A 13,836-nucleotide genomic window follows, 5' to 3' on the forward strand; every position below is an offset into this window, starting at 1 on the left:
CAATATTAGCAAAAGGGAATCATATTATGTTTTGTATATTATAGCATTTGTTTATTTTCATTAAGCTATTGATCATTAATATTGCATTGGCAATTGACATTATTGTTTATTATTGCTATTTTCCTTAAAGGGGTGGTTCAGGATTTTGGACATAGGACCTCATTTCCAAGTTAGCAAGTGTGACATTTAGTAGTGGAGACCGTTTTCAACACGTTTCATCCAGTCCTTCTGCAGAGTTCGCATGTGCTAGGCTAGTGCAAGTCATCAGTATGTGTTAGCCTGCCACTAAAACAGTCTTACCCACTCCACAGTACACCTAAGGCAAATAAATTATAACGGCAGACTATAGATGTAAATGTCTGTGTTGTCCAGTATCGTGGGGAAACCAATCACATCGGTGTATCTGATATAGGCGGGCCAGAGGTGAGCTGAACAGATGACGACAGCACTGCAACGTGAAATCCGGAATCAGTCAGTAAACATTGGACGCAGTGTTATCCAATTGCGTGTGTGATTTTCAAATGCCTGCTTGGTGCCATCCCTCGAGTTGGACCATTACATTACCCTTAATCTTTCTAGATTTCCAGGCTAACATTTTGCAGACGTGCATGCACATTTTGAGTATCAAGTAAATTACAGATGGGAAGAAAAGTATTCTTCTCATGTGAAGATACTTGAAGGTCATTTGTAAAGAAACTCTGTTGGCAATAACCAGGGAAGTGACTTGCTAGTCATTGCTAAACTAGATGTACCGCAATACGGTACAAAATATGACTGCCTCTCAGTTTTGCAAATTCTCTCTGCAAAAATAAATCACACTTGTCAATTTGTCTCCATCTCCTACTCCATCCCCTACTCTTGCAACTTTTGTATAGTGTGGGTGTGTTTATTTGTGTGTGTGTGTGTGTGAGTGCCTGTGTGTGTGAGTGTGTGTGTGTGAGTGCCTATGTGTGTGTGATTGTGTGCGTGTGAGTCTGTGCATGCGTGCCTGTGTGTCCATGTGCGTGCGTGCATATGTTTGCCTGCATGCTTACTGTGTGTATGTGTGTGCATGTGTCTGTGTGTGTGTGTGTGTGTGTGTTTATGCGTGTGAGTCTGTGCGTGCGTGCCTGTGTGTGTGCATGTGCGTGCGTGCATATGTTTGCCTGCATGCTTACTGTGTGTGTGTGTGTGTGTGTGTGTGTGTGTGTGTGTGTGTGTGTGTGTGTGTGTGTTTATGCGTGTGAGTCTGTGCGTGCGTGCCTGTGTGTGTGTGTGCATGTGCGTGCGTGCATATGTTTGCCTGCATGCTTACTGTGTGTACAGTATATGTGTGTGTGTGTGTATAAGTATATATATAAGTAGTATATATATATATATATATATATATATATATATAGTGTTTATGCGTGTGTGTCTTTATGTGTGTGTGTATGTGTGTGTGTGTGGATATGTGTGTGTAGCATGTATCTTGTGTGTGTAGCATGTATCTTGTGTGTGTTTGCGTGTGTTCATGAGTGCATGTGTGTGTGTGCATGCGTAGTGTACAGACACTAAATGTACACATAAATTAATTTATTGTATGGTCCCCCATAAACAGAATTCCACGAAACTTGGCATACATTCAGAGGGTGTCATAATGATCCTACAATTTCATGCAGTTTTGACCATGTCAGCCTGAGATACCTGCGAACAATGGTTCCATGTCATCCTTGTGGGGCTACATCCCCACCAAGTTTCGTGCACCCCGGTCTTTCAGTGTCCCAGGAATCATTGACACAAAATCACTGAAGAAAAAAAAAATCCGGAAGACAAAAAACTCTGATTAAACCCATATGACCGCCACTTTGCTGCACGGCGTCATTATAAGTCGTTAGGATACCAGGAGTGAGTAACTAGGGTTAATTTCTGTTTCAGAGTGGGAGGTAAACAAGACCAAGTCGACAAACCGTTTCACTTCCATCCTCTGGTTGATTTGTGGCGTTTGTAAATGTGATGCTGACTGTTACCATCATCTTTTGTGTGTACCTTGTACTTAATTGTACAGTAAGTCACTTGATAAAAGCATCAACTATGAATACATATAAGGTAATGCTGAGATGTTTTTCCTTAAACCTGCAGTGTAGATTCCTTAAACCTGCAGTGTAGATTCCATTGTAGGTTCACTATGACAGTATTTTCAGGTCAGTAAAGTGGGAAGTCACTGTCTCTTGCTTCAGATGAAACTGATGTAAGTGAGAGGTCCGTCCTGTGGCTGCCCCCACAGACATTTGTCTAGACACTGCCTACGATTAGGGCCCTGTGACCACTTCCTTTCCAATTAATTAAAAGCTTTGCCTTTGTTTACCCACTTTTTTTTTTGCCCAACCTTGTGACAATTGCCTATATGTCACGCACTTCCGGGAAGCCTTTTCAGCCAGCACAAACATTTCCAATCGACCATCACCTGCATTGTTTTAGCGTACCTGTTTACACGGACCCGGTTGGGTGGGTAAACAGTGCAACTCTTTATTGAATTGAACAGTGCAACTCTATTCGACACACCCATAAATCCTTCAGCCCCCCCCCCCCCCCCCAACTTTGGTGCTTCCCTACCTACTAGCTAGTGTATATCCTTAGCAATGTGTAGATGCAGAATATTGTGTCCAATATTAGCTGTGCATAGTCCTATACACACCAATTGAGCCAACAAAAAATGCAAAAATAGAGACTTTTGTGTAATTATTCCATATTTTGTGTAGTCATTCTATATCAGAACCCCTGACATACAAGCTAAATACAAACAAGAAACTTTAGTGTTACCTTTCATGTGAGTCTATGATTATGCTTCTACACCAAGGGGTTCATATACACCAAGCCTTTTATTGTCAGTATCCATTTTGGTCAACCAAAATTGGGCATTTTGCAAAACGCATGGGCATACCTTTACAAATGCATCTCTCATTCATCTCTTCTATATTGATCTACTTTTACACACAGTATTACAAGACCTGGTGCTAGGGCTCAGTTGTGTTTCTCAAGTGACTTAGAGGACTGAAATGTGGTCAGTTCAAAGATGTTTGTAACGGTAGAGAGAGAAAAAACAATTTTCTAGCCTCTGTAACTCTGCCAGCACTTCACACATTTTTTTCTGATTGCCCTCTGAAGTAGGCACAGTGCAATTTTTTTTTTTGGGGGGGGGGCCTAGAAATGGCTGAACCCATATGGATTTAACAGTGACATGGAGGTGGGGATTTCACTACAACCACCATAGCACCCACCTGGCTGATGCATGCAGCTACCTTGCACCAGAATGCTCACCACACACAGCTTGAGAGAAAGGGAACTACAGTTAACCCTTGTAAGGTGTTAACATTTTTGTTACTCAGCCGACGTTCCCGGGTCTGGTGGACCCACTACATTATTAGGCTTTTAAATCAATACAGCCATAACAATTTATGTAAAAATACTTAATACAGATGATTACTTTAGTTCAATTACCAATGATATAGACATCATTTATGGTTCATATTTGCCATTTACCCTTGTGAGATCACATATAATAATCATTATATATAAATATTTATAATCAGTGTGTTCCACTGCTATACTACTGGCTCCGCCCTCCTACGTACTTCCACTCAATTTTCATTTTCCTTCGTGAAAGTCTCTGTATATTTCCTGCTATACTGGAACTAAATTTGATTAGGAAAGGAACCATGTCACAGTTAAGTTCGCAGTAGTTTAGTTTTAAGCTATAAATCCATGGATCCTGGATAAAGAGGAAAGACATGCATTGGGACAACTCCTAACAGCAGAGGTAGCTGCGGGGCGGGGTTAGGGTATAATAGCACAATAGCAGGCTACCAAGATGCATTGTTATACATGTTGCAGCCTAATACTTATTCCAGTATCATGTCCTACTGTAATGCATGTTCTGCGTGTAATTTCTAGTCCATCGAGAGTAGGTGTGTGTGTGTGACAAAAAGAGAAAACAGTCTGAGACCAAGAAATATAAAAATATACCTCGGCCTCTTTCCCCACCTAAAAATGTAGAGTTGACCTACAGTATATGATTGCGGTACATTTAGGATCCCTTCAATTCATATTTCCGCACCAAAGATGGAATTTCACCTAGATTGACAGATTGAGTCGGACTCCACTGACCAAAAAGCAAAAAAAATAGAGACACAGTAGATGAGAATCATTTATTAAAAAGGCTTAACAATTTAGTTCTAAAATTATCAAATAAAAAAAGAAATTCCTCACACAATAAAAAGAAAATCTACAAATCTCTTTACAACACACCATACATTTTGTACTTTAAAGAAAACAAAGATGTTAAAGGCTTAGCTTCATTTTAAGACATCAGATTGATAAAAATGAGGCAAACAAATACAAAAAATACAAAACTTCATTAACTATGCGCATGCACCGGCTCTAAGAATGAAATTGCAAGTTTGTTTTTTATTTTCTGCACAAGATTACTTTTCCAATGCTCAGTTTTCAAAACACTACATAACTGTATAAAAACTCCAGCTCCAGCCTCATAAGTATAAAAAAACAGACAAACAAAAAAATCTTTCAAAGGTTATATACAAAAGGAAGAGCGAGAGGGAGAAGGGGGGGGGGTCTACAGTGTCTCAGAGCTGCCAAACAGTGCATACACACATCTCTTTCTGCTCATATGAAAGAGGAAGCCAAAACAGTTATTGGTTCCTGTGAACTTTAAGGCAGAAATGCATACTTGCAGTGCATTCCGAAAACAAATGAGCAAAAACAATACCAGCAGAGGCCTTGAGCCGCTACTTTTTTGTTTTTGTTTCACAGACTGACCTCCCTGCCATGTCAGCTGGAGACAACAGCCAATGCTAGCTACATGGGGTTGCTAGTGTGCGTTGCATAAAAGTGTTAGGAGTGTGTATGTGGTGTGGTTGAGTGGATGTTGTGTAGTCATGACAACTTAAATGTCACTGGTCACAATGACATGGTGACCACATAGGAGTGCCAAAAACACCTCCCTAACAACCAAACCAACAGTTAATCACACACACTTATGCACACAAGGCTACATGGAGTAGTTCATTTTGCTTGTTACCATGTAGGAGATACATGAAAGGATATAATACCATGTTGTTCTGCTTCCTGACAGTTTATGGAAGATGTCCACCTTATCTCCTTCACATTTTCACAACAGTTTCCTCCGCAGTGCAGCGTCATCCCGTTGGAGGGGGAGCGAGGGAGTATCGTGGGTGGAACCATTTTAAGTGATCATGCTTCTGAGAATCCACAGTCATTTACAGGGTGAGAATAGAACAGCTGATGCTTAAAAAAAACAGGTTGCACAATCAGTTAGCAGAACTATTTTTTGAAAATGTTGAAAACATACAGAGTAAGTAGTACAGACAAAACGCTGCAAGACATTCAAGCCTCGCTCCACAGCAAAGAACAGGGTGGGGGGTACAACTTTGACAGCCCTCTTGGTCAGTGTGAAAACTGGTGAGACACAGTCCCAACGGACCGATGATATGATGGAGCACTTTTGAGTGTCTGATGATTGTTCAAACTCCTTCGATTGAAAAAAAAATGTAAAGAAAAATAAAACAAAAACAAGGTAACTCCCCACGCAGATGTCACTCAAAGCGATTGTTATTAACCTTATAAAGCATGATATTAAGCGTAGGCGCCTTAACAGATTTTTTTTTTCCAAAATAGCATTCACAGTTTCCAGGTAGTGTCAAAGAGATGTGTAGTGGAAGTCCAGCTTGATCCAAAAAGTGTCATTACACACTAAATACGTTTCTGAATAAGGAAATTGCGAAATGGTAAACAGTATAAGCAGTTGGTTCCAGTCAGAAGGAGCAGATTTCTTCAAAGGGTATAGGGTAATGTTGATTTAATGTGCTTTGTGATTTCCTTTATTGTTGTTTTGTGTTGTTGTTGTTGTTTTAGTGTTGGAATTACAGTGATGTCAGTCAGCGTAGAGAAAATGCACTAAAACCGTTCAGTCTTCGTGTCGCCTGGAAAAGGTCAAATCTGAAGACACTAAGGAGCAAACTATGAGCTTATGGAGATTCTCCAGATCAGCTGGAGAGACTTAAAAAAAAAAAAAAAAAAAACAGTCCCCTGTAAAGGGAGAAAGTCACTGGAAGATAAAAAAAAATGAAGAAATAAAATCTATGAGACATGATGTGATGTTAAATCGGGGCTGAAGAGTGGTTCTATCCCTCTACATCCACTCTCATTTCCTCCTTTCTTTGTAGTCACTTCACGCCAACTTCACTCCTCCGTCTGACTCTTTTTTTACTCATCAGCTCTCTCTCCGCCCACCCCTCCATCTTGTGACAATCTTCTCCTTCCTTTTTCTTTCTCTCTCTCTCTCACTCTCTTTCTTTCTCGGTCTCAAACAGAGGTTTCGGACTGCAGCCGCATCACAAACTTGTGACTCTTGGGGTCGATGAACTCCTCCCCCAGGTTGAGGAAAGGGAGCGGCGTCACTGTGACGACCAAGGCAAAGTCGAGGCGTCGCAGCGAGAAGACTTGGCCCTGGCGCAGGGCGCTGGTTACCGGCTCCTCGCTCACCAGCGTCCACTGACGCCCTCTGCCGTTCTCACGCTGGTACTGCAGGGTGGGCCCAGGGCTGAGGTACCGCTCCAGGAATGCCTGAGAGAGGGAGAGAGGGGTAAAGACTTACAGTAAATCCTGCAATGTTGTGGGTACTCAGTAATAATAAAAAAACAAGTTAATTCGAAATGATAACTCCGGTAGACCAGAATCCTCTTCCAAAAACAAGTTATCTATTACTACTACGGGATCATGCACGCATGGCATCGATCTGGTGGCGATGTTGTACATCAGCCACCAAAAACAGCTTTTTGTCGTCACTTGGCACGTTTGTCTCTTAATACTTAATATAACACTGCTGATAAAGGTGGAAATATAGCATTCACACGATCAACATACTGTAACTGTAGATCAAATGTTTTTTAATTTCTTGTACAAGCAACCGCCCTTCCGATGATCATTTCGAAAATCTCTCTGCATGTTTTATCTCCATCTTAAGGAAGCACTCCTCTTTTAGCCTGGCGGGCCATCCTATATCATTGAAATGTATAGTCTGGCATCGAACCATTCACCTCGCTTAATCCAAGGGGCGGGCAGAGAATTGTCTTTCAAACTGCCTAGGCATGCAATAGGCCAGCGCTACGACCATATCCGTATCCGGTCGGCAAAACGGCAAATACATTTGAAAAATTGAATAACATCCACGGTGTTAGCCAATAGAAATCCCTATGGTTTGATACTAGACGTACAGGCTGAGCAAATTAATTTGCCGCCGCTAGGGTGCGTCTAGATTTCTAGGCTACTCCTCTTTCACTTCCTCTCCATGTTTTACTCAACCAGACTTGTTACCAGAGTCACAAATGGGTGACTGACAAGCACGCTATGATAGCTCGTTCAGCCTAGGAAGAAAAAAAAAAAAAAAAAAAAACATTGCTTATTTCCCCCTGCTGTCACTTGTTTCCCCCTACCAACGCTACGAAATTCTGACATTCATCATGGCAGAGCCGGCGAAAAGAAGCAGAAAGCAAGTAAACCGTTGTCAGAGGAACAGGGAAAGAGGAAATGGTAGGATGACCGAGTGAGAAGTGTCGTAAAATATATACTCTGAAGCTGTAGGGGGAGCTCTGTAGAGAAAACAGCGAGCAAAAAGCAATAAAACAGCGAAAAAACTGGCAAAACGGCATAGGGTAAAAATCCTACACATACAGGCTGTACATACAGTACACACGATTGTAAAATAATTCAGTTGGGCAGTGAGCGACTCGCTGGCTGCGTGTCCGCGGCTTGCGCTTTACCTTCGGCGTCATGTTGTGGGTGATGCAGAACTGCAGGTGGGCGATGATGCTCTCCATGCTATGGTAGGGCTGCTGGCGTGTGGTGCGCAGGTACTTCTGCATGGCCCGGGCCATAGGCGCAAAGATGGCCTGCGCTGCCTCCCGCGGGTCCATCACCTCGCGCGGGTGCTTGGGCGACGAGGCCGCAGGCTCGTCCTCCTGCAGCCGCTTGATGTGGGTGAAGGCTTCCTCTACTGCCACCACCAGTCTAAAAGGAGAAAGCAAAGTATAATTAAGTAAATTAAAGGAGAGGCACAGTGGTGTTCGTGAGTTAGCTACTTTAAATACAAGACAGTACAGTACTTTAAGATGGTGTTAGACAGTGGTGTTAATATTGACAAAAGGACTAGAGGTTGAGCGAGTGTTTGTTTAGAGGAAAACAGGAATCCAATTAATTCTGGTAATCAACACTAAAGATTTAATGAGAAAATATTTTAATCGTAAAAGCACCAATTACTGGCCCTTTCGTTCGAAAATTCTAAAACAACGATGTATTTTAATACTTCAAAATAACATTTGATAAATGAACCTTACATTTTTCAGTAGCCATAGGTGTGTAGATTTGAACCAAATCTGGTTTGGTTCTCACCGGGGCTTTTACTGCCTGAAATATCTAATTTTGTTTACCACGCTCGGAGGTTAGTGCTGGCGGGTCGCCCATTTCCGACCTTTCTCACATCAACGGTTAGACCAAGAATTCAATGCAAATCAAAATTCCACTGGAGCTCCAAGCGGATTCGTGCACGCAGCCTTACAACACTGTTTACAGCTCTTCGAGTCACAGTAAAATGTAATTTATGGTACATCGCTAATTTAGATACACTTATGGTGTGGGTTCTTGCGTTTCTTTAGGAATCCGCCGTCTTGGTTTGTATAGAAATTAATATTAAGTGACGCAAGATACATACACGCAAGAGGTCAGAAATACGGGATGGTCGGTAATAGGTGACGTTCCAATACTTCCCTTGCAGGTATCTAGACCCTTATGTGTGCAGATATGTGCACAGACATAGCAAAGACACATTTACTTTTAAAACATGATGGCGTTTCGGTGCACCGAAACTGAAGGAATTAATTTTAGTACAGTACTAGTGCTAGTAGCAGTAGTATTTGAAGCAGTATTGAGGTAGAGATATGCAAACGATGAAGATGGTATCCTTCTCAGTGTATAGATGTTACCCTAACTGCAGTGCTTAGAAACTAACAGTGAACTGAACCTAACAGTGTATAGAAGATGAAAAAAAAAACTGAAGGCAGAGGAGCACTCTTGTAGTGTGGCCCAATTTCACATCAGAACAGCCCTCAGACAAACAGGTGCAAGCATGTAGACCCAAGTACTCCACCACAAAACACCCACAGGCGCACACACCCGCAGACGCACACACCCGCAGACGCACACACCCGCAGACGCACACACCCGCAGACACACACACACCTGGCCTTGCGCTTGCGGACGCGGCGCTCCATCTCGGCCTCCTCGTAGTAGTACTCATTATGGGAATTGTCCCGCCTCCGTGCTGCAGCTGCGATCATGGCCCGCGACTGGCCAGTTGAGTTATTGGTGCTGTTCTCTGTCAATCAATATGAGAACGGCGCAATCAATGGCATGGACCCAAGGGAATTACACAGGATTGATACTGCACTTTCACAGACAATGACAAGGGGCGAGGGTGACAAAGAGGTCAACGAGCCAGAAAAGGTCAGACAAAGGGGAAGACAGCAAAGAGAGAGAGAGAGAGAGAGAGAGAGAGAGAGAGAGACCGATATAGAATGAAGGTGGAATTGAGAGTACTTCAGATGGACAAAGACAGAGAGATGCAGACATCTGGATGAATTAGGGAACATGTGGAGGCGGACAGACATGAATTCAACTCTCACCTTCTCCAAGTGAGTAGACTTTGAAGCCAGACATCTTTTTCGAGAGGATTGATTTGGGCAGGTTGAGCAACGCCGGGTTGTAGACAGGGAAGTCGCTGTAGTACTGGTCAAGGACCCACACAGCTGCACGCTGGATACTACAAACAAACAAATAAAATGCCAGGTGTTCATTTGCATTAGTGTCAGCCATCTTAATCATCCTCAGCATCTACAGCCCACAGCGGAGTGTCAAGCCCACAGTAAAGCTCAAGAAGAACCAATTGGCATTCTTCATTTTTACAATGACAATAACATACTTATATATTTAATCAGAGATAATCTATCAGAGTTGAGAATTATTTCTGCCCAGAAAATAAAATTATCAGCAATATCTACTTAATTTAAAAGTAATTTCAAAAAGTGGAAAAGCCCAATGAAAAGCTTCAAAGTTATGGCATTGCTTCCACCTAGTGGTAAAACTGGAGGACAGCAACATAACTGTTAAAACCCCATGCATAGCCAACAAGCAATCATCAAACAGCTAGGCTGTAGGAATTTCACTGCCAGTTAGAAACTGTGAACTGTGCTTTCTAAACTGGTTGTTTTAACAGTTTAAGAGTAAGACACAGCTGTGTGTCAACTTAAATGTGAATACAGTCATGAGGAAGGTTTGGTTGATTTGCTGCAAAACAATCAGAAAACCAGTGGCACGATTTGAACATACATGGGAGCTGCCAACTAAGGACCTATATAGGTCAATGTTAATGTTTGACTAAAACTCACTAGACAGCAATTAACAGTCTATGTGACAATACCAATGTTTTCCCATAAGATACTTAATTTATTACTAATTGTGTATCAAGCTTATATAAAACAAAGTAATTCATATTTTATGTAAGATAATTACTTTACTACTAATTGCTCATTGATTACTTTGTGTAGCTAATTCATTGATCGACGATGAGGATGCTGTTGGTAAGGTTTGTGATTGCTGAGGTCTGACTCTGAGCACAGTGATCTCAGGAGACTGATCAAGACACCAGACACCCCCACACGAGGGCATATCCAATGACCGCACAATCTCAAGAGAGACAAAACAATGAGATCAGAGGTCTTTGCCAAGACCTGCCCTTTTCTTCGCCGTTACCAAAGAAACACACATACAAATACAAACACAAACCAGGAAATGTGTATTAACTTGGTGTCATATGAAACAACACAGCGAAAAAAAATAACTACTTTTTTGGCTAATTACATCACGTCTGTGATGACCTTAGGAACTCAAACTTCTCACTTCTCCCTTGTTTTTCACCTGGACAGCCGGTCGAAATAAACTTGCTATCTGCCCTCTGTCCACACCGACACCAATTTGTGTTGGATAAGTGTCTGGCACCAACACTTTAACTTCATTTCTTTGTAATTTCTTTGCCTGCATAGTTTCTCAAATCACCAGGTCTGGTCTGCATGACTGTAAAGTATGACCCAATTTCATTCTCTCTCCCTCTCCCCAGCTCCTATCTAGCTACACAAATACCTCAATTCTTTAGCAGCACTGTAGCAGCTAGCTACACAAATATCTCACAAACACACACAGACATGGTTAGCACTGTAGCAGCTTGCCCCACTGGTGGCAGGCAGGCAGGCATGCACACGGGCCCGCAAGCACAAACAACAGTCTAACACAAATCTTATTTTGTGTCCCCTCCAACATTTACACTCATATTTTTACCCATTCAACATAAATGCACACTGCTTCTATTGTTACCACACACACACACACACACAGAGAGCAATTTTGGCCCGTTTTAGTCAGACCCAACAATCTGTACAATTGGACCAAATTCCCGTCCGATTCGTCATGCAGTTTGAGCTGGCTCGCGAAGACGCAACAATCAACATTCCAGCACTGGACCAATCTAGTTGGATTTCTGGCATGTCACCCTTCAAACACACACACACACACACACACACACACACACAAAGACACAAAGACACACACACACACACAAAATCCTCCCTGGCTCACCTGAGGTGTCCGACGTTGTAGAAGCGACTGGCTCCGTCGGTGGTGCGGACGACCTTGAGGCAGAAAGCCGGCTGCAGCTGCCGGACCTCCAGCAGCACCAGCGCCAGGTACTGGATGAAGAGCAGCGCGTCCACCAGCGACGCCGCGTAGCCCACGATGCCCCGGTAGTCGCGCTCGCGCGGCTCCAGCACGCGCACGCCGTAGAAGAGCCAGTAGGACGCCACGAAGAGGAAGAGAAGCGCGGCCAGGAGGCCGCGGAAGACAAAGAGCCGCGGCAGCGAGGCGCGGGGCGGACGCAGGAAGAGCGCCCACGACGAGAGCGCCAGGACCAGGAGCTTGAAGGCCAGCGAGACGTAGAGGCCCTCGCAAGGCACACCGCAGGGCTCCAGCTGGTCGCGCCACAGCAGCTGCGGGAGGAGGAGGAAGGCGAGGGGGGTGAGGAGAGCGAAGAGGCCCAGAGCGCCGCTCAGGGCTGGCCCGGCGAAGCGCCGGCACTCCAGCGGCGAAGAGTCCTCGAGCTCCTTGGAGGCGCGCGTCAGGTCCTCGTTGGAGACGCTGTGCTCCGACGTGCCGGTGACCACCGTGGTGGTCTCGCCCCAGTTGTCATCCTGATGGGCAGAGAGAGAGAGAGAGAGAGAGAGAGAGAGAGAGAGAGAGAGAGAGAGAGAGAGAGAGAGAGAGAGAGAGAGAGAGAGAGAGAGAGAGAGAGAGAGAGAGAGAAAAGAATAAAGAGTTATCTTCATTGAATTAATATCCTTTTCTGATTGGCTGGTGGGGTGGGGGGGTGGTTCTGTGTATCGGAACACCTGATCTGGTAAAAAAAAGTTTAATCAGCTTTCCATATTAATGCTTTTTTGAAATGTAACTACAACAACCATAGTAAACAACGGATGAACTAGGAAGATGGCTTGGCTTGCAACAATGGAATAAACCATAGCTAAGCTAACCTACCGCCATCACGGTCAGTAACAAAAGAAAGTCGGGTGCATTTTAAACTGAACCACAAGTTTCCTTTCTGTGCTTGCCTATGTACATAATACTGTATACGAGTAGCAACCGGGGGATAAGCGGGATAACGCCCTTCGAGGTGTCCCGGTATATGGAGTTAATGGACGAGGCGTGGTGTTCTTCACCTCGCCTATTAATTCCTTATATTGGGACTTCCTTGGCAGCCATTACCCCTTACATAAAGGGGGAGAGAGAGAGAGGAGGAGAAAAAGACAACTGTAGACAGACAAACAGTCAGAGAAAGATAGACACAGAGGCATAAATGAAGGAGTAGGAGAGGAGAGGGATTGGGAGAGAGATAAAGTGGCACATATATACAGACAGTGAGAGAAGAGACCCACATAGATGAAAGGAGAGATACACAGAGAGAGAGAGAGAGAGATGAAGCAGTTGGAGAGAGGAGGAGAGAAGTGGGGGATGGGAGAGAGTGTGAGAGAGAAAGATGGTGAAGTACACTGAAAAACAGAGAGGGATAAAGTGATAGAAGAATGGAAGAATGGATTTGTATGGGGGGAAGGGAGAGACAGAGCGAGTAAAAGAAAAGAGAGATGGCGGAAGATGAAGACAAGGGAGAAGAGGGGGTACATCAGGAAATGGCAACAAGAAAGAGGGAATGGGGTAAAACGGATAGAGATGAAAGAGGGAATGGGGTAAAACGGATAGAGAAGAAAGAGGGATGGGGTAAAACGGATAGAGATGAAAGAGGGATGGGGTAAAACGGATAGATAAAAGGCGGGGAAAGATAAGAGAGGGGGAAGGGGGAAGAGAGAAAGAGGAGATAATTAATTAGCATCGCTCCAGGTCTTAACATGATCCTGCATATTAAAGAAACAGGATTTTGAGCAAAGGAAACAAAAAAAATCAGAATGGTGCATAACCCTAATCATGATTAATCTGATTATATGTTTTCTTACCTTAAAGATAAGCTTTGAATCTCTAGCAAAATGCTTAGTTCTCTAGAAAAAAAAACCCTAAATATGTTTGCAAATGCTGCAAATATTATCATCCTCCTCCTCCTCCTCATCCTATGTTATCTAAGAAATGTTACCATAATGCGTAGACCCAATACTATGAGGCTCTTTATATTTT

The 13,836-nt window shown here is 43.4% G+C and overlaps 1 protein-coding gene across 1 annotated transcript; it reads right to left on the bottom strand.

Annotated features, from left to right (window-relative positions):
* Window positions 1-4,346: 4,346 nt before the first annotated feature.
* vangl2 (VANGL planar cell polarity protein 2) lies at window positions 4,347-12,359 on the bottom strand (the record flags this gene model as incomplete). The annotated part of the gene is made up of 5 exons (XM_042070659.1): window positions 4,347-6,621; window positions 7,818-8,064; window positions 9,292-9,427; window positions 9,735-9,871; window positions 11,740-12,359. Coding segments are annotated over 5 exons (1,401 nt in total), but the record flags the coding sequence as incomplete, so codon positions are not given.
* Between the last annotated feature and the right edge of the window lie 1,477 nt (window positions 12,360-13,836).

This window comes from Alosa sapidissima, chromosome 18 (genome assembly GCF_018492685.1).
Source record: "Alosa sapidissima isolate fAloSap1 chromosome 18, fAloSap1.pri, whole genome shotgun sequence".
Lineage (NCBI taxonomy): Eukaryota > Metazoa > Chordata > Actinopteri > Clupeiformes > Clupeidae > Alosa > Alosa sapidissima.